The following is a 27,837-nucleotide window of genomic DNA, read 5'->3' as shown; positions in this document are numbered from 1 at the left end:
TAGGCCTGTGTGTCCAGATTTGGGTGCACGTTAAAGAACCCGGGTCATAGAAATTTTCGGAGCCCTCCACTATGGCGTCTATCATAATTATACGGAGGTTTAGTGATGTAAACCTTACATATTAATCAAATAAATGGTTGAAAGCTGTCTGGAAAGAAAATATCATTGAAGCCATGTTTTCGATGTCTGCTGCAGTGATGGCAAGCTTTCTTGATGAATTTCAGTTATTCCAAAGCCTCCACCATTTCCTTAACATGTGTTAATTGCGTCTTTAACTGACATTGTGGTCTTTAAAAACTCGCACACACGTAGCCTTGAAAGTCCTTGAAAACCCTTGAATTTGTTGCCATGTAAGCGAGCATGAACCATGTGTGCAAATATTCTAACTTCCGATTATTTTTCGATAGGGCTTGATATTTGATTCGATTTGCACTGGAATTTCCACTATAATAACTATTCAAACTTCTTGAAAACAAATACAGTCAATGTTCAATTGGCTGTGGCCCCTTCAAAATTTTGATATGCCTCACACCATAATGGTTTCACATTGCGGCGAAGCTGCCATTCAGACTTTGTTACGGTAGCAAATGTACTGACTCAAGAAAACACTGGTTCAAACATGTAGATGCACTGCGCCATTCCAGTGGCCCTTTCATATTAATATTCTCCTCTGCATCACACTCCTGTAAAACGGCAAAGCTGCTTTTAGGGCTTTGCTATGGTCAACAAACAGATTGATTCACGAAAGCACTGGTTTGAACCTATGTGGCAGAGGTGGAAGCTTTAATTAATGCGGTTTTGGACTAGAAAATCCAAAAAATATTGTACAAAGATTTTCAGCATGCTTTTATACATTGAAGTATACAGGGCAGATAAGCAACTCAGAATCCGAAAGGAGTACACCCTTGTCTGCCAAATCGATTTGGGGCTCCACAGAAGTTAAGGTGGAGAAAATAGCGCTTTTTCCTTTTATCTGTGAAGTGTTGTCAATATCATATTTGTTGCATGAAATCATGTAAATAATATGGTTCAGTCTCTGAATTCTTTCATCCGTGATAAAACGAGGATAACGCCATTCATCCAGTAATTCACAAGCCTAGCCATATGTTCCTATCTGATGAGGATGTGCTTAGGGACCCTATGCAAATTTTTTTCCATAATTACTCTTCGAAGTATTGGAAAAATATAGAACAAATATTGAACAACTATTCCAAAAATATTTGATGCAATTTGCATTTAACCTTTAATATTTAAATTTGCTTTGCACCCAGAATTTTGCTATTTGCACAGCTCTAGTATTCACCCATTCCTACTCTATTGTTCTGCCTTAAACTTAGTTGGTGTGTCTTTGCTAAAATCTCCTAGGGATCAATTGTCGTTCATATCAAGAATATTGGTTGTCTAGTTTAAATTCAGCATTAGGTTTTTTTTTTCGAAATTTCTATCACACAGTGGAATTTAAGTTTTATGATAATACTACATAAAATTCAGGAGGCTGGTGCACTCAACATGGTAGCTGCAGTATTTTTGTTTTTTGATTACTGTTTGGTGCTTTTATGTTGTAATAATTGTAGTTTAACTAATGCAGTTAATCTTGTTTTTTTTTGATCCATTTTGTACAGGTCTGAAAAGCTTTCCGACATGTCCCACGAGTCCATGCCAGTGGTTCATGAGATCTTGGTAGTGGGACTAGGAATTAGGCACTCCAGACCTGTGCTTCTTGTAAGGATGGTTTTCTAAAGTGTGAGAAGTATTTTATTATATCTTATTAATTTAAATTTCAGGCCAGGGTAGATGAAGATTTGCTCATCTATGAAGCTTTTCCATTTTATGAAACTCAGAGGGAAGGTCATCTGAAACTTCGGTTCAAAAAGGTGGGTTTGTAGAGATGTATTGAAGTTTTTTTTTCATAAATGTATTTTTGTACATAGCTACTTTCCGAGTAGGCTGTTTATATGAAATGTGAAGACAATGGCTATTACTTCCAGATGTCGCATGATATTTTTCTACGGGAACGGAAGTACAAGACACAGAAACCTGAAAACGAAGAGGAAGAAAAGGCTTTTCAAAGTCGACAGTGGCTCCATCCATTTTCTGATATCTCTGGTTACTCTGGGGTCAGCATTTCTCTTCTTATTCTGTCTCACTGCACTGCCTATGCACTTCAGTGGCCATGATGTGGTCACTCAATAATTTGTGGATTTCAGTGAAAACTAGAAGTAAAGGGCCTATTATGTCTTTACAAATATCAGAAGTGGGCCATAAAAGGATATTTCATTGTTAAACAGGTTCTAGAAATCGCCGGCTGTAAATCCCACTCGTTGCTGGCGACCGCCATTTCACTATGGCACCAATGATGTGACTTGCTGCAAGAAGCAGTTCCGTTGTCTTCTGCCACAGTTTTGGCCAAGTAGAAATAAAGCTGAAATATCCTGATTTAACGCGCAGCTATTACAGAACAATATTGTCACGGGAATATCATTCACCGGAATGCAGATGCTCGTACAGCCAGCTGCTTGTTACGTCACGGCTCACAAGTGCACCAGTGTTGCCAGACCCTTGGACTTCCTGTGTGTTTGTAAAAATATTATTAAATTCTAAATTTAGTCCTCGACCAAATGCGCTAGAATTTCACCAGCTTACTTTGAATGCATAAGGATTAACCCACGTAAGAAAGATTATGATCGAAAACGGATGTCATGGCCCCTTTAATATTTCTGGCCTGTTCTATGTGGTTGTTGCTTTCTTATAGGTGTTTCTTTGTGGCTATCAGCCATACTGGCTGTTCATGAGCTCACGTGGAGAGTTGCGCTGTCATCCAATGTTTGTGGATGGTCCTATCTACTGCTTTGCCCCGTTTCACAATGTCAACTGTCCTAAGGGATTTCTCCATTTTAACAAGAAGGTAAGCAATAAAAGGGAGTAGTAGCCATCTGATCAATTTGACACGCTTTGATGAGGTCGGCATATAATTAGTAAATGGCAACCTGAAAGTGTGTTGTAGGAGTCTGAAGTGCTTTCTTTCCAAACTTCGCATTAAACTAAAGAAGGGGTGCTTCTTGAAGTCCGTGTCACACGGGAGGAAAGATACATAGATGATTACATTGTTGAGAAAGACAACTTTAAACTTTTTTTCATAAAAGTTTTGTTGATGCTGTAGATCAAATTCAGTACCGCATGATCTGCACTCCGTGGTAATGATGTTTAAACTAACATTTTATCTATGGCTGGAAGGGGTTTTCATCCTGAAAATTTGAGAGAATGCTGTCCGTGGTTTAACTACATACTATTGGACTGATAATTTTTGTAACTGCAGCACCTATGAAAAGTTTGTTGAATCAGTAGTGATGGTGACGCATATCGCTCTAGAGATTTCAAGTAGCCAATTGAGACAAGTGTACATAGTCGAGGGGACTACAGGTGTATTCATCATTTCTGGTTAATATTGACAACATAATTTATTACAGATAGGTTACATATGTAATCAGTTCTTGTTTAAGCTTGATAAGTTAAATGAAGCTGAAATGATTCTGGATCACTTGAGTGATGGTCGGCTATGACTTGCTGCCATTTTTTTACCTAAATGGTCAACAGTGCTGAAATTGTCAGTCAGGCTTTACACATGGCTAGAATCTCTGTACAGCTCTCTTGTACATCACAAAACTGGAAACTGTACCCAGCTTTCAGGCTTGTTTTCCTGTAGACAGTTAGAGGGCTAGTTATATACATTTCAGTCTGGCATACTTGTGGAGAGTTTGAGGTCAAACACTTCATGTGACAGCTGTCTTGCACATCGCAAAGCTGGAAACTGTACTTGGCTTTTGGACTTCTTTTCCTGCAAACAATTACAGGTGCATACATTTCAGTCTGGCATGTTTCATGTGAAATACACATAGTCACTGTGAACGAGGGTGCCATGATTCATGTTGTCGCCCAACAGAAGTAAAAGAGCTAAAGCTCTCTTACTTCAGTGTTTGAGTATGCAACAGATTTTGACATTGCACCTTCATCTGACTTAATGGAGAGTACTGTCATATTACTTTGGTCAATGTACCAGGCTTTGACGGCAGGGCACATTTGTGGATAGTGCACGACAGTTTGCTTGCACTGATGGCGAGTATGTTGGGCTTGCACTGATGGCGAGTATGTTGAGCTTGCTTTTGTGTTTGTTACAGTTGCTAAAGAGGGCTTTGTCAACCACCAAACTGTAGATATAGCTACTGGCTTCAGCTTTTGTTTTTTTGTTATTAAAATTAGTTTCTTTTCATGATGCTCTACTAGCCAGACCTTTCTTTGTGCACCTTCGTGTGAAGTGAAAAGACTTATCAGCATATATACTTTGCATACTGAATTTCAACGAAAAAAAAAATTGGCAAATCTCACGTACAGTGGGCATGGATGATATGCAAAGCAGAAATGAGGAAGGTTGATATAACACTGTAAAATGAGCACAAGGTTACGAAGCGGATGTAAATTATGCTGTACATGACTTTCATGTCATGATTATCATGTTTGGACATGTCATTTACCTTCGTCGTCTATTTATGTTGTGTAATACTATATTAGGGATATGTGGAGCTAGCGAAACGGCCACGTGAATGCTATGAAGGTAGCATGTAGTCATGTTCTTACATGACACGCATCTCATGATTATCATGTTTGTACCAGTCATGTACCTTCGTCGTCTGTTCACGTAATGTGATACCAAATTCGGTATATGTGAAGCTAGATAAACGACCGCGAGCGCGCCATGAGCGTGGTGTGTAGTCATGACTTACATGACATGTATGTCATAATTATCATGTTTGGACGTCTCATTTACCTTTGTCGTTTATTCACATAACTTGATACCAAACTTAATATACTATGTAGAGCTAGTGAAACGGCTGCGAGTACGCTATGAGTGTAGCATGCAGTCATGTTTTACATGACACACATCTCATAATTATTATGTTCACACTAGTCATATATTATTGTCATCCTTTCACGTCCCGTAATACCAAATTTGGTATATGCAAAGCTAGCGAAATGACCGCGTGCGCACCATGAGCGTGGCCTGTAGTTATGACTTACATGACGTGCTTGTCATGATTTTCACGTTAGGGCCTGTCACTTATGTTTGCCATGCAGTCATGTCATACCATACCAGTTTTACAATATCTCACGTGAATGAAACCACCACAAGAGCAGCAAGACAATGAAATGTAAATCATGATATTAATGGCATACATGTTATGACTAGTCAGTTATGCTCGTCATACAGTCATGTAATGCCATATCAATTTTGGTATCGATACTGCTATCGAAATAGATACACTCAAAGTCACCAAAGTTCGCTATGAAATGCTTCGCATTTAAAATGTTTTGGTTTAATAAAGTACATTTGCCATCTTTTCTGGCTCCGTTATACAGTACAATCCCTTTAAGACGAACAAGAAGGGACCACTATCATTTGCTCGTTTTATCAGGTGTGCGGTTTGTCAGAAGTGTCCCCAAAAACCAAATGCTAAGATTCCAAGTGCGTCGTAATATATTACTTGAAAACACCGAATGGATTATACAATCGGGAAGAAACGAACAAGAAAAGCATTTATTTGGCTCCGCTTGATAAAAATAATGCTTTCAAGTAGAGTGTTAGGATTAATCTAACGAGTACACGATTCTGCAAGTTCATAATAAATATGCTCATGAATGAATTGCTATCATATTTTAACTATAAAACTGTACCACGACCATATCTTCACAATTAGAAAAATATAAAAAGGGATAGACAAGCACAATTTTCCTTCAAAGAATGAAAAATCGATTCTTCTGGCTTTTCACCTTGTGAGGGGCTGTTTTACTGGCTTCGCTATCACATTTAGATATGCCTTTATGGCATACCCTTACCTTGACAAAGCCAATATATGCCAAGTTGCTTATGAAAGTCTGCAAGCTTTTCTTGAGGTTCAGATATTTTTTTATTTTCAGCCTGCAGTAACTTTTCCTGAATGGCATGCAACTGAAGATTTTTGTTTGTTACTCACCATCATAAGCCTCGGACACACAAAAAAGACAACGCAGCTATATTTAGCGTGAAAAATGACCATTCTATTTTATTGCTATTTTATTGAAGGAAAGTATACTATTTTTCGTTATGTGCACAGTTTGAAACATTTCGCTATTTCTGTTTTTGCATTCAGGGAGAACTGCGGATCAGTACACTCCCAACACATCTGACTTATGACGCCCCATGGCCAGTGAGGAAGGTGCCCCTACGGTGCACCCCACATTTTGTGAACTACCATGTGGATAGCAAGACGTACTGTGTTGTTACAAGCCAACCAGATCCTTGTAATCATTTGGTTCGATTCACTGGTGAAGATAAAGAGTATGAGCTATTGGAACGAGGTGGGCTTTGCATTTCACCGCTTGCTTCCCTGAAATGTTGGAGGTGTGTAACTCCTCATGTAGGACGAAACACGCGTAGGATGAAGTCATTGCAAAATTGTTCACCAAACTGTAACAAGGCAACGCCAATAGCATGACACAAATCAATTGCAATATTTTGTTCGAGAAACATTGCCCTATTTTCAGTTGCACTTAAAGGGAAGCTGAAGCACTTTTCTAGAAAAATGACAGGAGCATGTAAGGACAGTTTTATCCCTTCTGAATTAGAAAAGCAATGTGAGAGTTCTCAAAGTGAACGCCAATAGCACTTTTTGGTGAAAAAGCAGTGGCTGTGGCTGCCGGGCTTCTTGAGACGCTGAGCGAACACGGTGACGTCATTCTCGGCATGCCATGTCATCTGCAACAGCAGCACTCCTGAAGTGTTGCCTTTTCAATTAGTTCCGGCAACGGCACGTCATGGGTTAGTCATGGAGGCCGTGGTTGAAGATAAGAAAGAACACTTGCTCCAGGCCAGCTGAAACGAAGATGACGTATGTTTCCATGCCCACACGTTCATAGCCTCGCGGGGCGGAGCAATGCAAGCTTTTATTTTGCCTGTTCCGAAGCTCCTGCTGCTACAACTGTAAGAACAATTATGACATCGTCAACAATAACGTCTGTCCTTTCTAAACGTGAAGTTTGAATTCGAAAATCCTTCAGCTTCCCTTTCAGCTTACTTCAGCTTACTTTTTAGTACTTCATAAACAATTTTAAGAGAAATTCCAACTAATAAAAAATTACTCGGATAATTTAGAGCTATTTCTCACTGAAAATACACAGGGGATGGGTACCTAGCACCAATGTTTACTTATGTGCCTATTCTAGTCTTGACTAACTTTAGCATTCCACTTTATATATCTGGCAGGCCTTTCTAGGACAGTATTGTTTGTGTGAAGCCAATCCGAATTAATTGTAGACAATATTGACTCTAACTGGCACATAAGTACTGTAGTTAATTCTGTACTTTCAAAGCTGTGGGATGCTGAGTCATTATAGAAACATAATGTCTGTTTATTAGCATAGCATCAGCAGCGAGGCAAACATACAGACGCTGTGCTGAAACGGTTAGAGAAGGAATGGAATCTTTGGAGCTTGGCAGCTAGGGTTTATAGCCACCGTCAATGTCATAAGCCTCCGGTGATGCTGTGGTGGCACTGTCCCTTATCGTAGCCGTTTTGCAGCATGTGGCTGTGTCACACCGGGCTAGCTAGTGACGAGGCAGAGGCTGTGCCGTTTTATGTGCACAGTGTGTTGCCACAAAGGCTTAGTTTTTCTATAAAACAAATTATTTTACTTGGAACACCTTATTGTGAGTCTTTCTTTAGTCTTTTTGTGGGGATTCATGCATTTATGTTGGTTTTTGTGAACAGTTAGCAATATATGCTCGGCTTCCCCCCCCCCCCCCCCTTTATTTTTTTTCTTAAATCCCCGCCGCTGTGGTCTAGTGGCTACGGCACTCGGCTGTTGACCCCTAGGTCTAAAGATCAAATACCAACTGCGGTGGCTGCATTTTCGATAAAGGCAAAAATGCTGTAGGCTCGTGTGCTCAGATTTGGGTGCACGTTTAAGAAACCCAGGTGGCTGAAATTTCCAGCGCCCTCAACTACGGTGTGTCTCATAATCATATGGTGGTTTTGGGACATTAAACCCCACATATCAATCATAGGCAATACAGACTTTTTATGACAATTCGATGAAAGTCGGGCTCTTTTTGTTTTCATTCATAAATTATATGTCAAGATGAAAATACTTTTGGAACGACTAAAATGACATTGCCGCAACTAATTAATGAAACCTCAATAATGAACTTTTTTATTGTTTACCAGAGTACAGTTGTTCATATTGGAAAGTTGTAAAGCATGATAATTTAACTTGTATCGATTTTTTAGAAATCATAAAAGTTATGTAGTTTGAAATATTCATCATGGAATTTCAAGAGCGAATCGACACTGATGATGCCCGGTGCACACAAAGCGCAGTGACACATCGAACAACCTATTACAGGGAAGTAACAAAATTTAAATGTAGTTGCGGAGATTTTAGTCAGATAAATTGGCGAGCATTCTGAAATGCATAAGTAGATAAATTTGTTATCATGTGAGGGTGCTGCTTATCTGTTCTTTTCTCATAGCTATAAAGAAGCGGGAAAAACTACTTTGTCTTTCTGCAAGAGGAAGCACTATAGTGCCTGTGTCCAAGTTTCAGACAATGAAAAGGTTGATATGGCATTTTTTACACACATTTTGGAAGAAACTGATAAGCACCTAATGCTACACACAAGTAAAATGCTGTGCCGGCACGAGCAAGATGACTTGCAATTTTTCACAAAAGAATACGTCCGCTGGGCACCTTAATTCAAATTTCGTCACTTCCTTGTCACTGGTAGTTTTGGTATGACATAGCAGAACGGCCGTGCTTTGTGCGCACCACACGCCATCAGTTTCGATTTCGCCTTTGAAATTTAAAGATGAATGTCTCAAAATATGTGTAACGTAGGTGATTTCTAAAAAAATGGATGTGTGTGTATTATTGCTCACTAGAACTTTCTAATATAAACAATAGCTCTCTGGTCAATAATTGTAGATTAAGGACTTTTCCATATTTGCAACAGCGTCATGTCAGCTACTGCAAAGTATTTGCCCGTCCACGTGAAGTTAATGTTTAAAAATGACAGGAGCCTTATGCCCATATGATTACAACAAAACATCTCTATATTCTTTAAAGAAAAAAGGAAAAACCCCTCTGTACATTCTTATACTGGGAGAGTTTAATGTCAAAAAGTTTTCTGTGTTGTTTTGCGTGAAGGGCCTGGCTGAAGTGAGGCATTTGAAGAAAGACATGTAGTACATCAGCAGCTGACTTGTCTGGGCAGGTTGCTCGCACAGAAAATAGCACCCTTAATAGCTTTTCTCAGAGATCAGGGATTTGCAACATGTAGCATAGCAGATTATCAAAGGGGTACTGACAAAAAAAAATTTTGGCCTCGCGTTTTTTTTTTTTTTGCTGCAATGTGTTTCTGGGGGCCTGTTAGTCATAACAAGATATTCTGTTTTGTGCAGTGTGTGACAGCTAATTAATAATATGCTTTTTAGTGCGGACCAGTGTCAGTTTCGGTTTCTAAAACAAGCCGCTGTGCAACTATCGCCACCTAGTGAGTGCAACGCTCGACCATGTCAGCACCCAGAACTGTGACGCATTTCCGTTTGGTTAGCATCAAAAAGTTTTTTTCGAACAGCAAATGGGACAGCAATGTCATCAAAAACAAAACTTTAAACTTGTGCACTACAGCCACGGACTCGCGAGCAGCTGCTGAGTAATAGTCTGCTAGAGCAAACGCGATCGAAAAATTGCTGCTAGGACGTCGTCATAACTTGCTGCAGCGTGGTCACGTGAAGGAAGTAGGGGCCCCAAGGGTCCCCTTTGAGGGTGTCAATAACGCAATAGAGCCGATCACTCATGCTTACTTCAAAATTAATTAGAAACACCTTCAAAGCTTGTGGGAATCGAGGCTAGCCATCCACCATAGCGCGTGCTCTGCCACCTATTTCTGCCGTTCTCAAGTTTGGACATGAGTCCCCTCCTCTGTGGTCTGTCGCACTGGGCGAGTGAGAGTATTAACCTCTCCCACCCGGTATCGGATGTCGACTGTGGCGCCATACAGACAGTCTCTCGGGACATTTTGCACGCGCACGTCGGGAATGAGAGAGAACCTTTCTGGGACGACATGGGGTAAGCACGCATTTTTTTTCCGTCCATCGGCTCCTTTTGTTTAAGGTTCGTTTGGACTTCGCCAATGGCGTGCCTTGCACCCGCGGCAAACGCTTACCTTTTGTGGCCCCCCCCTCCCCCTTCAAACACTAGGCCGAAGAGCAGTGTGGTGTCCTTGTGCGTGGTCATACTACGCCGGCCCTTACTTCTCGGAAGACAACCAAAAGGAGTTTTGCCCTCGCTCGAGCGATCGGGCTCTGTTGTCCCAGTGTCACCGTGAATCACTTTTGCCCATGGAGACATGCTCGCGGCGCCCTGTGTCGTACTTCTCGCCCGGGGTGTGGATAAGCCTATTTTTTTCCCGCCGACCCTGTTGCAACAGGCTTTGTACTGCGTTTTTGGTGTTGCTGCAGGCCATAAAGTGTTGCAACCTTGAGCAGTGCCGTGTTCTCGCCACGACTAGAGTTAACGCGTGCCCTGCGGCTCGCTAAGACCAGACCCCCTGCTAGTGGTTGTGCTGTTTCGGGATACGTGTACACTACGTGCTATATTCACCGTTAATATTTTGCAGATGATATATACGCATGTTTATGGGAATTGATCCCGCCGGCCATCTCGGCGGTGAAATTTTGTATCAATATTCCTTTAATATCGTGTTTGTGATCTTTTTTTTTCCTCCGCGGGACAATAACTCTGCTTAATCTTGATAACTTACTGCCTTTGTAGATTCCCGGTACATATTTCCAACAATGGACAAGTTTTCGCTGCAGCTGCTGTCTCCTGTTAGCTGGGAGACAATCCCTAATACCCGTGTGGATCTGGATGAGTGGGAGCACTTGACGTGCCTCAAAAATGTCATGCTTTCTTCAGAGGGGACAACTACTGGCATGAAAGGTTACTTGGCCTTAGGCACCAACTACTGCTACGGGGAGGATGTCACCAGCCGTGGAAGGGTCTGCACCATGTTTTCACCATGCTTTTTGTAATTCTTGTTTTGCTGTTGCCAGTTGCTCCGGAAATAGAAAGCATCTTTGTAGCATTACAGGAAATAGCTTGTTTGTGAAACTAGTATTGTGTTGCCAGGTCTGGTACACTGTGCAGTGTTTTGAAGGTTTTAATGAAAAAAAAATTTTAAAAATACTCAAGGCTATAAATTGCTATAAATTGCAGAAAGTGTCATGTCAAAAGAATATATGTTAGTCTTGACACTACCGACAGTCCATTCTGCTGACTTTAAGTGCCTGTAGTCTGTATCTGATGCTAGTTTGTGATATTGTTGATTACATTTGAGCACAATTTGTTCTTTTAATTATAGGAAATGGCCACAGTTTGTGATATTGTGAGGCACAATATTATGAACTTGCTCTTAAAGTGTTAACATTTCCGATCTTTTTATATTTTCCAGATTATCATTCTGGACATTATTGATGTTGTTCCAGAGCCAGGTCAGCCGTTGACAAAAAATAAGATAAAGATTGTCTACAGCAAGGAGCAGAAAGGTCCTGTGACCGCTTTGTCACAAGTAGTGGGCTTCCTGCTGAGTGCCATTGGTCAGAAGGTGAAAGCATTCATTGAAGACAGCTGTCATATTTCACTAGAGTGGCATCACAACCTGTGACATTGGGCCATACAATAATGTTAGTGTGATGTTAGACCTCAGCCCTTCCCCCCCTCTCTCGCTCTGTGGTGTTAGCCTTTTGTGAACAGCTTCATACAAATGTTTTTGTTGTTTTGTTTCTATATTACTTTGTTATTTTTTTTCCCTAATTTTGAAACCTGGTGTGTCATTACATAGTGCATTGAGAAAATAGACCAAATCCGGATTTGGAGGTGCAGGTTGTACGTTACGTGACCCCACATCAGTAATTCTCCACATCTACACCCTATCCATGTTGCTCGCATACACATAATGCCAATTTGTTTTCTACATTGGTATTCTGGCGGTAAAATGCTGCAGCTTTAAAGGGCAGTGTGGCAACCAGTGCACTTTTTTTCTGCTCTAGCCATACAGCTGTCTTCATAGATGATTGCAGCTCTGCTTGCGCTTGGTTCAGTTTGTTTTGTTTTCTGGGGCTATATTCTAAACCCTCTTAGACAGCTATCACTTTCAATGAGCACTAATTGATACATTGTAGAATAGCGAAAAAAATTTACGCTTTAATCATTGCCCATGCAGGATTCTACTGTAGGCAAAATGACGTCGCCAAAAGTGGCCATCTCAGAACACTGTGTTTGAACACCGATTTTAAGGCCAAGATGCGAACCGAGAAATGTTGATGTAATGTCAGCAGCGCATTGTGCACTGTCAGTGCCTGTTATCCACAAAAGAAGAAAAAAACTACTACCAGTATTAGTGCCTCGTTGTGTCCTCCCTTCGTATGCGGGGCCCATCGTGCGACAGCAGCGAGGTCAGTCCTCGGCAGCTCTCTGTATAGCAGATTTTTCTACCCATTTAGCCATTCTGCCAACAACACCATTTTCATTGAAACAAATTAGTCCTCGACAAACCTTAGCTAGCATAGAGTTCTGTGGGCCTTCGTGTTGTCAGATACTCTCAAACCAGTCAGCTGGCAGGGAGTGGAGGTGAGCGCTGAGGCTTCGTTCAAGAAGTAATCCAGCTTATGAATGTTATTGTCTGTTAGGACCCCATACGTTGTTCATCTTCGGTTCATCTGAATACAAGAGTTACAGCATTATTGCAAATAAACGAAGCTACAACTACTGCAGATTCTGCATATTCTACACATATATAATAGCTGTAGCTATGCTTTGGTACTGAGAATAGCTGTCATCATATTGATAGCTTTAAAAGGTACCTGCAACTCTTTTTATACAAAGTCAGAAAACTGCCAGTTTGTAGTCAAGGCTCCTGTGAGCATATGAGCCAAATATTATTACAGTAACAGTAATAGTAATTGTTGGGGTTTAACGTCCCAGAACCACAATATAATTATTAGAGGTGCTATGTTGGAGGGCTGCTGAAGAACCCAAGGGTTCTTCAAGACCCACCTAAATCTAAGTATACAGGCCTTGTGCATTTTTGCCTCTATAGAAAATGATGCTGCTGTGTCCGGAATTCTATCTCGTGACCTGCGGTTCAGCAGTTGAACACCATAACAAATAGACCACTACCGCAGGGTCTAAATATCGTTACTGTGCATGCAGCAGGAAATTGCATGCGGCGATCTGGGCCAGAAGTAAAAGCTAACATATTTAACAACAAAAACAGTAGAGAAAATGCTCAAGGCCATGGTGTATGGCAGAGTAGCTTCTAGGTGGGGCCTTTCTTTCTTGCCACCCCCACCCCCCCTTGTAGCTTCAAGTGTGCTCATCAGAGAAAGTACCTGGAGCTTCGCAAGAACTGCCTGCAGTATAGTGGCTAGAAAGGTTCACGTAGTGTCGTGAACTTTCCAGCGGCGGCGGAGAAACCGGATTATATGCGCTGTGAAATGGCGCTGTTTTGACGGCGCGTTGGCAAGTGGTGAGCAGAGGTAGTGGAGCGTGACGGCGGGGTGCAGCTGGCGGCAGCTCAACGACGACATTGACACAGAAATACTGTCCAAAACATTTACTATAGCTAGAGATTTTAATGCTCACAAATTTTAATGACCTGAGACAGATTAATGAGGGACTAAACAGTGAAAATTTCATTTTTGTGGCCCATGTGAAAAGTCCGCATATGCGGGCTGGCGCTAGGAGACCAGTGTATTTTCACTGTGTGCACGCACTTTTAGCTGTCTTGACACAGCATTTTCCTTACAATACAGTTTTAAAGGCGAAGCATTTCTTTGAAGCACTCAAACTGCGAACACGTGCACTTTGAGTGTTTCTACTATCTATATATATTGTCGCCACCTAGGTATATACATAGTATGTATGTGTGCTGTAATTGTCTTCTCTTAACCTGGTATAAACTAAAATTAGCAAATGAGCTTGTGAGTGTGTGACGAACGTAACTTACAGGTTGCAAAATGCATAGCATGATATTCTTGTCGCTCACGTCATTATCTCTTTCCCTCAGTCATGTGTGACACATGTGTACCCCCAAAACACGGGCTGTTGAATGCTGGTATATCTATTCGTCTCACAGATGTGCGAAGATTAGCATTATAAATGCCTGTTTCTCAGAAAATCTCAATAGCCACAAAGAATAAAAATTATGGATCCATCCAAAGTAGAAACAAGGCATTGCATGTGCTTGGGCAGTAACTCATCACAGAGCCACACCAATGCTTGAACATTCTGCAGAAAAGGATTTTAGTAGTGATGTCTGGGCAACGTCAGTTGTGACTGCGGTGTTGGCTATAACATACACTTTGGTGACAATTCAATAAGCATAGGGATGCGCAGGGTTCCCCTTCAGAGGGGGCGAAGCTTCGTCGCAGCACCGCGCTCCCTCCCTATAGCTATTATGTCAATGTATGGGGCTGACTTTGCACCCTGCCCCCTCTTAGGTATATAGGAACGTCGTTCAGGAAGGTCCTGGAAAGTTTGATGATTACCTGGTGTTCTTTAACGTGCACTATCATCATACTGTAGCAGGTCCTCTAGCATTTGGCCTCCATCGATATGCGGCTGCTGCGACCGGGATCGAACCCGCGTCCTTGGGGTCAGAGGCCGAGCGCCGGCTGTAACCCCTACATCACCGTGACAGCCTTATGGTATGGCTGCTGTATATACATAAAGCACCAGCGACGAGGTTCTTTATGACGAGTCCAGTGGTGTAGCCAGAAAGTGGCACACCTAGCTCGAGTCCCCCCCCCCCCCCCCCCCCGATATTTTTGCCATAGCATACAGAGTGAAACATGACCATTTCAAAACATGCTTCCCACCCTGCCCCCCAACCTCTGAAAAATAAATTTCTGCCTACGCCCCTGGACGAGCCTGCAAGTGAGCTCATATACTAACAATTAAAGTGCATGGGGTAGAGAAAGGGAAAACAATCTCATGCCTGCATATGCTCTGCTAAGAGAAATTCAAGAGGGAAGGGGGGAACCGGCACGTCCCCTGTTCAACTTGGATGTGACACTGATATTTTGGTAGCAGTTGGTATTTTATTCCCAGCTGTGTCTTGAGAAGTTTGCGTTGTACTCGCGTGCAACTGAAGATCTTTCTAGCCGCTCCAACGCATTGTGCCTAAAGAAAAAAAGTGAATTTGTTCTAGATTGTTATGCAAGGAATTCGTGCAAAGAAAAGGTTTCCTTCTATTCAGAGTATCTGCGGAGGTTGTACAGCTGCAAGAATGGGCGCAAAAGATAAAAAGAGATTCCTATGTGTATACACATTCTATTTCACAGATTTTTTATTCTTCTAGTTTTTTTATTGATATGCACGCCTTCGTTTTTCTTTCACTGTATACTCTGTCTTCACAAAAATGTCTGTTGGTGGCATCTTTTTCACTGTTTATAATATTTTATGGTCTTGATATAAACACTATAATTCTCTGTAAGTATTTCTATCATTGTACCAGAACATGATCTGCTGTGTGAAAAAGAATGTTATTGAACTGGAACTGGAACCCCGAATATCTTGCATGTGGCTATCTGAAGATGCTAACCTGCCTGCATAGTCCCCAAACCTCCTTTTTTCTTGTTTACACTTTAGCGACCTCATGTGTGGTCAACACAACGCGCTTGTACTGCAACCACAATAGTACTTGGTTTCAACGCGAGGAACTCGTTGGGGCACGGGCTGGCTCGCACGAACAAAGTACGCTAGCGAGCGGCTGTGCCCTGTGGAGGCTGTATCGTAAACTTTCTCAGCCTCGCCGCCTCTTCATGACACTAGGAAAACCTTTATAGCCACTATACCTGTAGCACTAGATATACCTTCCAGATTCTGAATTATTTTGTGGCTGAATTTAGTCTTATTTTTTTATATACATGAACACTAATCAGCCTCATTTTAATTCTGTGAACTACTGTCAGAGACCTTAGATTTAAGTGTTGTCCTCTCTTTGTAACCTGTTGTGCAACAGTTTGTGTAACCTGTAAACATTTATTTTATTGATACACTCACTAGTGTTTTGCAGCTTCTTGCTTTGCTTTTCTTGTTGAGCATCCTATGCAGGCACTCAGTAAAAAACCTTGTATATGAATGTTCAAATTATTTTGCTGGTGCTTCTTTCAGATATACATCTGGCAGCTTAAAGACAATGAACTGGTTGGTGTGGCATTCATCGACACACAAATCTACATCCACTGTGTGGTGACAGTGAAGAACTTGATACTTGTCGGGGATGTTTTCAAATCTATTTCACTGCTGAGGTACCAAGAAGCATCAAGAACACTTTCCCTTGTCAGCAGAGTAAGCCTTCTATGCTTCTGTCTTTTGTTTTTCAAAGCGTGAACTAGGATACTGCATACTTCATGAACTCTTAGAAATAACTTCAAAAATGCACGCATCTCATTCTGTGCTGTGTTTTTTATCTAGAATGGCCAATATACCGGAAGAAACGCTTTATCCCTCTGCATAAAATATGCCACATGAAACAATAGTGTGACATGAAACAGTGCTCAAACTATGGAGCCATTGTTTCAGTATCTTATTATTACTGGTCCTTAGACTACTACAAAAAGGCTTGCAACCCTGCATGTTGAGCAAGGTGGTGACAAAGTAGCAAGTTTGAGAAAGAGGCATGTTACGAGACACTACTTTGCAAAAATGGCATGGTTGACAGAAACCTGTAAAGAAGCCCTTGTATTTCTGAAGCAATAAAACTGGTAGATACAAGTAATAATGTATTTCAATAAGCATGATTGTATACTTGTAAGATGGTAAGAACTCAACAATTTGAGAATTGAAGAAATGCGAGGTAGAACACATACATAAGTTTGCGTGCGGTGTTGAGTAGTATGCAGTTTAACATACCAAAGACAATAAATTGGGCAAATATCAATATATGCACAAGACTCGGGGTACATAAATACAATTGCAAACAAATAACTGACCCCAGAAATATAACCACACATTGTAGCCAGGGCTTATACATACCTGACTTGGGAGAAGCTGAAAAAAAATTTTAAAAAGACAACAAAACGAGACTGGTTTATAAAGTAGCTATCGTGGCTTCTCTTCGTACTGATAGGTGCTTCAGTGCACCATTCATAAATTTATGCCCTGTGTGAATTGATTTAGTGGTCGACATGTGAAATGATGATGTGTATGCATCAGTGCTATTTTTTCTCTTTCCAGTCTACTCTGCACACTGTATTGTTTGTCCCTGCTAACTCAGTCCTAGATCATTTTTAAAGTGCACATATGGTATTTTTTTGTCATTGATTATGTAGTTGAGTAGTGGAAACTAATTGATTTAATGATTTATATGTGTAATTATGACAGTTTTGACATCACATGCAAAAGCATTATACTAAAAACGTTTCGAGCCCTTTGCGTCATTCTATAAGGGTCTACTTTTCTTTTATTATAAATTTTTGCTACTAAAGGCAAAGAAGGATGCAAAGTGAGCACTAGCCAATGGCTGACTTCTCACTTTACAGAGCGGTGCTTGCTCTTTCCCCTGTAATTGTGCTGCTGTCTCAGCAGCGAAAAGTGTGGATGCCTGCTTCCTTGACATCTTTTTGCCTTTTGCACTAGGGATTTGGCAGAAAAAGTAATGAGGGATGATGCGATGGGCCTGAAGTTTTTTGTGCGATTCTTTCACAAGTCACTTGACCCGTAGTATTTTTTATAGGTGTGTTTTCATGCTGTCATATTGGCCTTCTGACCTTGCCAATTCTAATTTTATATATTGTCACGGGTTCGTGACGTGGACAAAGGGATAGATTCGATGTTCAGATGAAACTGGTTATTCGGCCTAATTTGTTGCCAGGAAATTGAAGGTCAGATTACAGCAACACATGGGCACTGATAGTGGTGGGCAAAGCGTCGGCCGTCGGTCAGCTGACAAGCGGCGAAGCGCGTCGGCATTTATACACGTGCTGTTGAATATTCTAGTCTTATTACTGGTCGTCGGACAACCTCTGAAACTATTTCGAGCGTTCGTGTCTTCCTTGCAATCTTAACGAAACGATCTATAATGATTGTGAATCTTCTTGAACAACGACACACAGTTTGCGTTGAGCATTCATGAGAGGCTGTGGTAGAAAAGCGAATGAAGCAAAAGTGTAAATAGGAAACGTGCGTGGCTTTGCCCCACTCTGAAAAAGCATCATCTCGATGCTTAACCATTCATTGGTTCGTCAATATTTTTCACATGACTAAAATTTTGCCTGTAGAATACCTCAATAGTCTGCTTAGAAATAGTATGAAGAAAGTTTTACTAAAATGTCCATTAGTTTACAAGAAAAAGTGGGACATATGTGTCCCATTAGCCCATGAAGTTCTTTGAAAAAAAATGGGACAACACCTGTCCAATTTTCTCACGAGAGCACCCAGCTCTAAACCTTTTGCCAAATTTCTAGCACGAAACCTCTGCCTGTTGTGTTCAGTCCAGTGGCTCTGTCTGAGATCCTCATATACATCAATTGCACTAGCTTCTTTCGGTCTCTTTGGTTGATATAGATAAGGACAAACGCCTCAGTTATGCCCGAATTTCTTCCCATATATATATAAAATTGGTATCATAGATCACGGCAAGCCACAATGATGTGGTGTCACTGAATGCATTGAATCCTGTAAGTGCATTTACAACTGCTGCTACAGATTCGTTAACTTTATTCAGGCCTGAGGTATTAGCTTTTCTCATAGGTCTTTTTCATTTGTCTTCTCTTTCGCTTCCTGGCTGTGTAAATCATCAATTTTGTCATTATTTTTTTTGGCCCTCACTTTTAGAAACAGAATTTTTACCGCAGCTTTTGATATAATTGCCACTGCTCTCATAGTGGTTAAAAAATGATAAAAAAGATCTTGAGGGTGTACTGGATAATGAAATGCTTTTTTGTAGGACAACATTGCCCTGCTAACTTGAAGAAAATGGCTGTGCATGCATGTTATTTAGCTAGGCTAAGTAAGGAATTTTCATATTTTGTCAAGTGCACTTCCAACATGAATTTTGGCCGATATACTGCTCCAATTTGGAAAGAAAATTCATAGTTGCATGCTAAAATTACTTCTCTCAAGATTCAAAATATAAGAAAAATACCATAAATCTAGAACTTGATCTTTTTAATCGCAATTTGACACCACTTATTAAAAAAGTTCAAAACAGAACAAAACGAATTTCAACTGAACGTATCACCGATACCGTGCATCGGAAATGTGCTTCATATATATATTTTTTTGGTTTTCTAAATGTTCCTGATACACTGTAGCTGAAAAACAAATGATGGCAACGCAAAGTGGCGGAGAAAGCTTCTACTGAGGAAGAAAAAGTGGGACACATTCGTCCCATTATCTCTCAAAGGGTTAAACAGAACACGGGGAAAAATAATGAACAATAAAAATAAGAATAATATTATAAGAAAGTACAGTAATAAATAAGTACAAGCAATAAAGCACAGTAAAAGAGAAACAACAACAAATACAGTCCTTAGGTTCGTTAACACTCGTGTAACAGCCTGAAGTGCATGACACGAATGACTTCAGGTTGTGCACGGTGCCGTTGAGAATTCGTGATGCAGTTGGGGACAATCTCGTAGTTGAGTAGGCTGAGACATCGAACTACCCTGTATGGTAAGAAGAACCGTCGCACAAGTTTTTCACTCAGTCCATGTCTGTGTATTGGTGTTCACACCCAGACACGGTTATGGCGGCTGTCGATCGTCTGTTGGTTCTTCATTTGGAGGCAGGCTAGTAGTTGTGCTTCTTCGGCACGCTGAAGGTAGACAGTCACGTCAAGGTTTTCTTCGTCAGCGACGTTGGGCAGCATGGCGTCTAGTGTCGTGGATGGGTTCCTTCCGTAGACCAACTTCTACTGCGACATCTGTGTCGTCTCCTGCACTGCCGTGTTGTATGCGAAGGTCACGTATCGAAGGATGGTGATCCACATCTTGTGTTTGCCGTTGACGTGCCTACATGGCCAGCATGTTGGTGATGGTCATGTTCAGCCGCTCAGTGAGGCCATTGGTCGTTGGGTGGTGCACTGTTGTCTCGTGTTGCCTTGTCTGGCTGTGTGTCAAGATCGCCTGAGTTAACTCCGCAGTGAAGACCATACCTCTGTTGGTAATGAGGACCTCCGGGCCACCATGACACAGGACGATGTTCTCGAAGAACTTTGCTACATCGGCGGCACTGCCTTTGGGCAGTACCTTTGTCTCGGCCTAGCGGGTGAGCTAGTCAGTAGCTACGACGATCCATCTGTTTCCAGAATTCGACGTCGGGAACTGTCCTAGTAGGTCTAAGGCGATTTGCTGCAACGGCCGGCAAGGGGGCTCAATGGGCTGCAGAAGTCCAGCTGGCCTAGTTGGTGTTGTCTTCCATCGCTGACAGTCTCAGCAGGTTTGTATGTTGTGGGTGACGTCGGCAGTGAGGCAAGGCCAGCAGTATTTTTTCTGTATCCTTGCTAGCATATGGAAAAATCTAAAAGGTCCAGTCGTCGGATCATCATGCAGAGCATAGAGTTTCATACAATAATAACTAGAGAGGAATCTGGCGCTGTGATCGTGTACGTTCATGGGAATTATGGGAAGTACAGGCTTCGGATTGGATAGGGTTAACTGGCGAAGTGTCTACAGACTTTTTTTCTTTAGTCTCAGTTTCATTTTTCACGCAGCGTGGGTAGTGGGGTGCTGTGAAAGCGGCTGAAGCAGTGCCTTTGTTTTTCGCAGAGGCTGACGACCACTGAATCTTCTAATTTGCTGCGACGTTGGATCTTTACGTGTCGTATTTGACAGTTTAAACGAAGCGTCGTCCCCTCACCGCTGCGCATAGATGTAGCATCTCATGCCAGTGCAGGATATTGCCTCGAGTTCATGTTTTTCACGAGCGCGTCTTGCATTAAGCTCATTTCAAATTAACTGCAATGCGATAATGAAGCAAAGTAGACGCGCCGTCACGCTCCGCTGACTCGACTTCACAACAAAACCAGAGGTGCATTGAGGCCATACCACTGGGACCACTGGGACAGACACACCTAGCATCGCAGAAGACGAAACGATAAGTGTTTCATACTTAATACTGTGCTGTTGTTTCCATAAATAGATAATACATACTTTTGAGAGAAAAGCAAGCATGTTTGTTTTCAAGTGTTGTAAAAAATAATTTATTAAAGCTTGATGCCAAATCTGGAATGCAATGGCACAGCAATGCGAACCCTGATGATTGAATTCGCCCAGGTTTCACTTTTGTCATCTGGCCGCGAAAAATTTTTGCTTTTGATAAAGTTCTCACACAAGTAATTGAAGCAAGTTTAAATTAAATCTGAGTTCATATCACTTTGTTTTACAGCCAAAAAAGAAGCGTCGCGAATCTCGATGTCTTGTGACTGGTGCCGCGCGAGCGTGCCGGAGCACGAGCGGCCCGTGCCCGCGGAGAGAGACGATACGCACGACAGCTGCTCAGCTAAGGAAAAGGGCCCTCCCACTTTATTCGGGGCAGAATATATACAATCTCAGGGGCGCCACATGCTAGTGGCAGCCGAACTAAATGACTGAAGGGTGGCGACCTCTACATCTCCCCCCTTGAAGACCAGATGGAAGACGGAGGACGCCAGACACTGCACATCACAAGTTCAGGCGGTTCGGAGGCACAACACGGCGGCCACTACGTGTTCGTGTCACACCATCACTGCGGTCACTGTCTGCAGGGGGCAGTCCAAGGGAATCGGGTGGTTGCACTGTAGTAGTTCGCTGGGGTTCCAGAGGGGGCAGTGTTCGCTGTGGCTCCTGCTCCTCAGACGGCGGTGGTTCCACCCTTGGCGCAGGAGGTGCAAAAGGCACTAGGTGACGCCGGTTGCGCTGTAGGACGCCACCCTGCTCCGTTTCCACGACATAACTTGGTGGTCGGCGTGCTGGGCTAAGCACTGTAGCTTTGACCTGATCAGGTCGTACCCAGACACACTGGCCTGTTCGGAGCAATGACAGATCTTGAGCTCTGTGATGCCTGTTAAAGTCAGCGGCCTGTTTCTGCTTGTAGGCTGCATCTTTTCTCCTCACGTCTTTCCTCGACGGCCAGTGAGGACATAACTGGGAGTCCTGTTTCGGCACTTTGGTTCGGAGTTGTCGTCCCATCAAGAGCTGGGCCGGGCTGAAGCCATTGACTCCGGGGGTGTCCCGGTAGCTGAGCAAGGCCAGATGAGGGTCTGTTGCTTTGCAAAACAACTCCTTGATGGTCCTCACCATTCTCTCTGCCTCTCCGTTCGATTGCGCATAGTGCGGGCTGCTGGTGACGTGGTCAAAGCCGTAAGATGCCGCCAATGCTGCAAACTCTCGTGAAGAGAACGGTAGACCGTTGTCTGATCAGACTTCTCGCGGAATCCCGTGCCGGGCAAAGATGCTTTTGAGAACGTCGATGACTGCCTGAGCCGTTGTGCTCCTCAAGGTTACAACTTCAGGGTACCTGGAGTGGTAGTCCACCACCAAGATGAATGTCTGGCTGCGGAGGTGGAACAGGTCCATGCCGACAAGTTCCCAGGGACGTCCAGGTAGGACCGTGGAGACCAGGGGCTCTGCAAGGTTCACCCGAGTGGAAGCTTATTGCTCGCAGTTAGTTACCAGAGAGGTAATGTCTGCCGAAATGCCAGGCCACCAAATGGACTCTCGAGCGAGAGCTTTCATCCTGTTGATGCCTTGGTGTCCTTCGTGCAACAGCGTCAAAACAGCCGGCCGAAGAGAATGCGGGATGACCATCCTGGCACCTTTCAGTAGAACACCGTCGCAGATGGAGAGCTCATCTGCTGCTGAGGCATACTGGGAGAGGTGCAGTGGCAGTTTGGACTTCTGTGGCCAACCATTCTGGCAGAAGGAGGTGAGGGCTCTGCATTCGCCATCGGACTCTTGTGCTTGTCGCACGTCCTCTGGGCTTAGTGGCAAGGCTTCTGACATGCCGCTGACCACTTGAGCTGCAAACAATTCCACGGTGTCCAGGGGGAGGGACGCCTTTTGGGTGATGCGTGACAAGGTATCTGCCGTAGCTAACAGCTTTCCTGGCACGTGGAGCATTCGGAACTGGTATCGCATGGTCTTTAACTTGAGCCTCTGTATGCGAGGCGGCAGCATGTCCAGCTCCATCTTGCCGAAGAGAGAAACGAGTGGTAGGTGATCTGTCTCAACATCGAAGGTGATGCCGCGGACGAATTCGTCAAACCGTTGGATAGCCCATGTTGTTGCCAACGCTTCTTTTTCTGTCTGGCTGTAACGCTGCTCTGTCTCGGTCATTGATCTCGAAGCAAACGCAACTGGGCGGCGCTCACCAGAGGGCTGTGTCTGCAGCAAGACTGCGCCCAGTCCGAATGAGCTTGCGTCAGCCGAAAATGTGGTGGCGTATGATGGATGGTACTTGGCCATGCAACGGTCTGATGTCAGGAGTTCCTTGATTTTCTCGAATGCAGCATTTTGTTCATGCTGCCACCCCCAAGTCGCAGGCTTGTTTAGAAGTGCTCTGATGGGAGCTGTGACCTCCGAGATGCAAGGCAAAAACCGGGCGAGATGGTTCATCATTCCGAGCAGTCGCCGGACACCTGCGATGTCGGTTGGAGCCTCCATGGCTTTGATTGCTTTGACCTCGTCTGGAGTTGGCCTGATGCCTTGTGCTGAAACCATGACTCCTAGGAAGGAGACTTCGGAGACACCAAAACGACACTTGTCTTGGTTCAACGTGATGCCTGCTTTTGCAAGGCGAGACAGCACCTGGTTCAGTCTGGCATCGTGCTCCTCGCGGGTGCGCCCAAAGACGAGAATGTCGTCTATCATATTGGCGACTCCTTCCTGGCCCTCCAGGATCCTGGCCATCTGTTTTTGGAAGTACTCTGGCGCGGAGGTGATGCCAAAGGGTAGCCGGAAGAAGCAGTATCGGCCAAATGGGGTGATGAACGTTGTGAGCTCTTGGGAGTCTGCAGATAGTTTAACCTGATGAAAACTGGCTGTTGCATCCAGCTTGGAGAAAACTGTTGCGTCGCCAAGGAGGCCAAGGACTTGCTCTACCGTTGGTAGGATGTGGCGTTCCCGAAGGACAACCTTGTTCAGCTGAGTCAAGTCAATGCACAGCCGGTAGGAACCATCGGCTTTCCGTACTACAACGAGACCAGAGCACCACGGGGTTGGGTTGTCGACCCTGCGGATCACGCCTCCTTCCTCCAGTTTGTCAAGCTCGTGACGGACGACCCCGCGTAGCGGGATGGGAATCCTGCGAGGCACACTTAGGGAGAACGGTACGGCGCCAGGTCTCAGAAGGATAGTGTACTCGTCCTTGAGGGTGCCCAATCCCTGGAAGAGCTCAGCACGCAATGTTGCTTTCGGAGTCTGAAGTTCGTCGAGAAACTTTACAACTTCCAGAGCTTGAAGCGCCGGCAGTCCAAGAAGAGGTACGGTGAGAGACTGGATCACGTACAAGCGCTGAGAGCTCATTTTCCCGTGCCACCGAAGTCTCGCCATGTACGAACCCAGCACGCGCAGCGGCTGACCGCCAGGTCTGGTGAGCAGGCTGTTGACGGGGTCGAGCTTGGCCGGCAATGCAGGGAAGTCGCTCGGAACGGCGGACACCTCGGCTCCGGAATCGACCTTGAACTGCGCTGTGTAGTTGTCAACGGTGATGTCGACAAACTTTGCCGCGGCGAGCGTCCCGACAGCGTGTAGCTGAATGGAGCCGAGCTTCTGTTTTGCCTGCCGCGCGCGGCACACTTCCGCAAAGTGTCTTTTCTTTTTGCAGAAGTTGCAGACGGAGTTTCGAGCAGGGCAGTTAGAACGTGGATGTGGCGCGCGGCCACAGAATTCACATGTTGAAGGCTGGCAGGAGCGCTCTGCTTTCCGCGGGGGCGAAGGCCGCTTATCGTAGTTGCGGCGGCGAGAGGCGAACTTCTTATCTCGTACAGCGTCGAGGTGTAGCTCGCGGGAGTGCTCTGCGCAGTTTTGAGGCAACGTTTTTTCTTTGTCAGCGTCTTCTGATTGACGGGCCTGCATCCATGCTTCTTTGAGCGTCAACTTCGCGTTCCGGCAAAGCTGGTCCGAAAGGCGCGAGTCGCGGAGGCCGACGACGAATCTATCGCATACAAGCCTTTGCTCCACCTCAGCTGACGGATAGTTGCACCGCTTCACCATTCTACAGAGTTCGGCGTAGTAGGCGTCGACGCTCTCGTCGGGCAACTGAACACGCCGGTGAAAACGCGACGACTCGTACAGTTCATTCACCGGATGCACGAAGTGGTCGGTGAAGCTGGCGGCAGCCGCTTGAAATGAGGCGAGTGATGCGGTGTCGAGCGAGAACGTCTCAAGAAGTGGGCGGGCCTCTGGCCCCATGCAGTACAACAACGAGCGTACCTGCATGTCGCCGGATGCTTGAGTCAGGCCGGAAACGACGGCGTAGTCCTCGTAGCGGCTGAGCCATGCTGGCCAGGTTCCCGGGTTCACAAAGTCGAACGGTGCGGGCGGCTGGAGGTTGAGGCTGAGCTTTTTCGGCGCCACTCCGTCGAGGGCCATCGTCGTGCGGTACGGGCGAGTTCGGGATGAGGGGGCGTTACGCAGCCACTTCTGACACCATGTCTTGTGACTGGTGCCGCGCGAGCGTGCCGGAGCACGAGTGGCCCATGCCCGCGGAGAGAGACGATACGCACGACAGCTGCTCAGCTAACGAAAAGGGCCCTCCCACTTTATTCGGGGCAGAATATATACAATCTCAGGGGCGCCACATGCTAGTGGCAGCCGAACTAAATGACTGAAGGGTGGGGACCTCTACACTCAAGAACGTAATCCATCCGAAGCGGATCTGAAGCCTGTACTTCCCATAATTTCCATGGGGGTGCAAGTGCTTCTGAAGGAGCCCGCGTAGACATTAGCGCCAGATTCCGCTCTAGGTATTATTGTATGAAACTCTATGATGCAGAGCATCGAGAACTTTTGGACATAACGCCAAAGGTACTACGATGAGGTAGTTGGCCCGATGTGGAGAGAAGTTTTTCTTGGCGAGGATGCCATTACGCCAGAAAAACGACGCCAGTTCTCACCTAAATATCTTTGGAACGACGGCAGCCTTGCCCGGGAGGTATTCCACAAGGCTCTTGATTTCAGGTTTTATAATTATTATACAGGAATGTTTTATTTTGGGAAAATGGTCAAAAAACACTTTTTCTACATTCAAGGTCATTTACCAATGGGAGCAGCATTGGAAAATGCGACTGAGGTTTTCATTCAAGTCATCTTGGTCACTAAAACAGGTGACCTCTTTAAACAACTCACAGTCATCGTCGAATAGTCTTATTTGGATATTTGATTTAACCGCATCAATAATGTCATTGATGTACACGAGGAACCACAAAGAAACCAATGCACTTTCCTGGGGTACTCCAGAAGTGACTGGTAGACTGGCCGAGTTGTGCCCACTTATACATCCATAAACTTCTTGCAATTTTTTAGGTATTCAGCTATCCAAGAAACAAGTAATTTAGGAATATTATATTTTCTTAGCTTAAATATTAGTTTGGAATGAGTTACTTTATTGAAAGCATTGCTGAAATCTAAAACATCAAATCGATTTGATTACCGAATTTACTCGCACAATTTGCGCACTTTTTTTTTGTCACAATTTTGGGGCCCTGAGAAGAGGGTGCACAAATTACGCGGAGATTTTGCGAGCGCATATGAAATATTGTGTATATACAGTTAAAAAAAGAAATAAATTACGTAGTATATACAGTTAAAAAATAAATAAATTAGAGCACAAATGAAGTGTACTTGTTATTATTGAAAGAATTGTTAATATTGAAAGAATTGGCACATACTTCAACCAGTCAGATTCTATCACGTGTGGTCTAGCGGGAATCACTGATCGTGAAGTCTGATTAGAAATCATCATCGCAACCGCTGCAACTCCCTCCCCCCCCCCCCCCCCCCCCGCCCCGCCCCCCAAAGCGACTCGTCCTCGGTTTCGTCAAGCGCGTTCGAATGCCCAATTTTCTGCAAGTTCTTTCGACAATGCTGGGAGAAACTACGTGCCTTGACATAGTGATACCGTATGAACTGTTTGCTTACTGTTTCTGCTGTTCTGTTCATGCATTAGGTATAGGGCATGCTTTGAACTGCTGTAACCGCTCAGTGTGCGAAGTGGCCAGGTTCTCCTTAAGCTGCTCAATGCAGCTTTTTCGCCTGGTCTTCCCGAAACCTTTTTGTGCAATAAACTTAAATAAATTCGATTCAACTAAGCATCCGCACATAATTGAAAAAGCCTCCTTCAATAGCAGGAAACTTGCATTAGCAAGCGCACACTCTTTTGCTTCCTCGCGTACCAATTGCGCTGGTCGTCCCGTTGAAGTACGTCCCCTTAGAGCGCTTCGCGACGGCTCGCTTCCTGTTTTCTTCGGCGATATTTACCACAGCAAGCTTTAATTTCGCTGTATATACAATTACTGCAGCAAATCACGAGGGAACTGTCAAAACGCGACGGCCGGATGGAAAAACCTAAACTTACTAAATTGACCAAGCGTGCATTGTAGCGCAGATGCAGAGAGCGAGAGGGACAGCTGGCGTGAAAGGCCCACGCACGCCTCCGATCACACCATCGATGTAGAAAGTCGTCTGTGCCGTGACGCGAGCGTGCATTCTCGTCATTATCCCGGTGGTAGACATTGGGAAGTTCCGATGACCCATCAACAGG

At 44.1% G+C, this 27,837-nt stretch overlaps 1 protein-coding gene across 7 annotated transcripts in view; it reads left to right on the top strand.

The window, feature by feature from the left end:
• Cpsf160 (cleavage and polyadenylation specificity factor subunit 1) overlaps positions 1-27,837 on the top strand; it is a 129,087-nt gene that overhangs the window by 64,550 nt on the left and 36,700 nt on the right. For 4 of the 7 annotated variants that reach the window (XM_037427734.2, XM_037427735.2, XM_075877701.1 and 1 more), the window contains 8 exons: positions 1,623-1,722; positions 1,785-1,874; positions 1,989-2,117; positions 2,753-2,905; positions 6,183-6,390; positions 10,864-11,090; positions 11,543-11,695; positions 16,267-16,443. In XM_037427734.2, the coding sequence (XP_037283631.1) occupies positions 1,623-1,722; positions 1,785-1,874; positions 1,989-2,117; positions 2,753-2,905; positions 6,183-6,390; positions 10,864-11,090; positions 11,543-11,695; positions 16,267-16,443 (1,237 nt within the window). Of the gene's footprint in view, positions 1-1,622; positions 1,723-1,784; positions 1,875-1,988; positions 2,118-2,752; positions 2,906-6,182; positions 6,391-10,863; positions 11,091-11,542; positions 11,775-12,313; positions 12,488-16,266; positions 16,444-27,837 lie in introns of those variants that run through there. The other 3 variants (XR_012886975.1, XM_075877702.1, XM_075877703.1) reach the window with 3 other exon arrangements.

The sequence above is a fragment of the Rhipicephalus microplus genome, chromosome X, assembly GCF_043290135.1.
Source record: "Rhipicephalus microplus isolate Deutch F79 chromosome X, USDA_Rmic, whole genome shotgun sequence".
NCBI lineage: Eukaryota > Metazoa > Arthropoda > Arachnida > Ixodida > Ixodidae > Rhipicephalus > Rhipicephalus microplus.
This window is presented reverse-complemented; position numbering and strand designations above follow the sequence as displayed.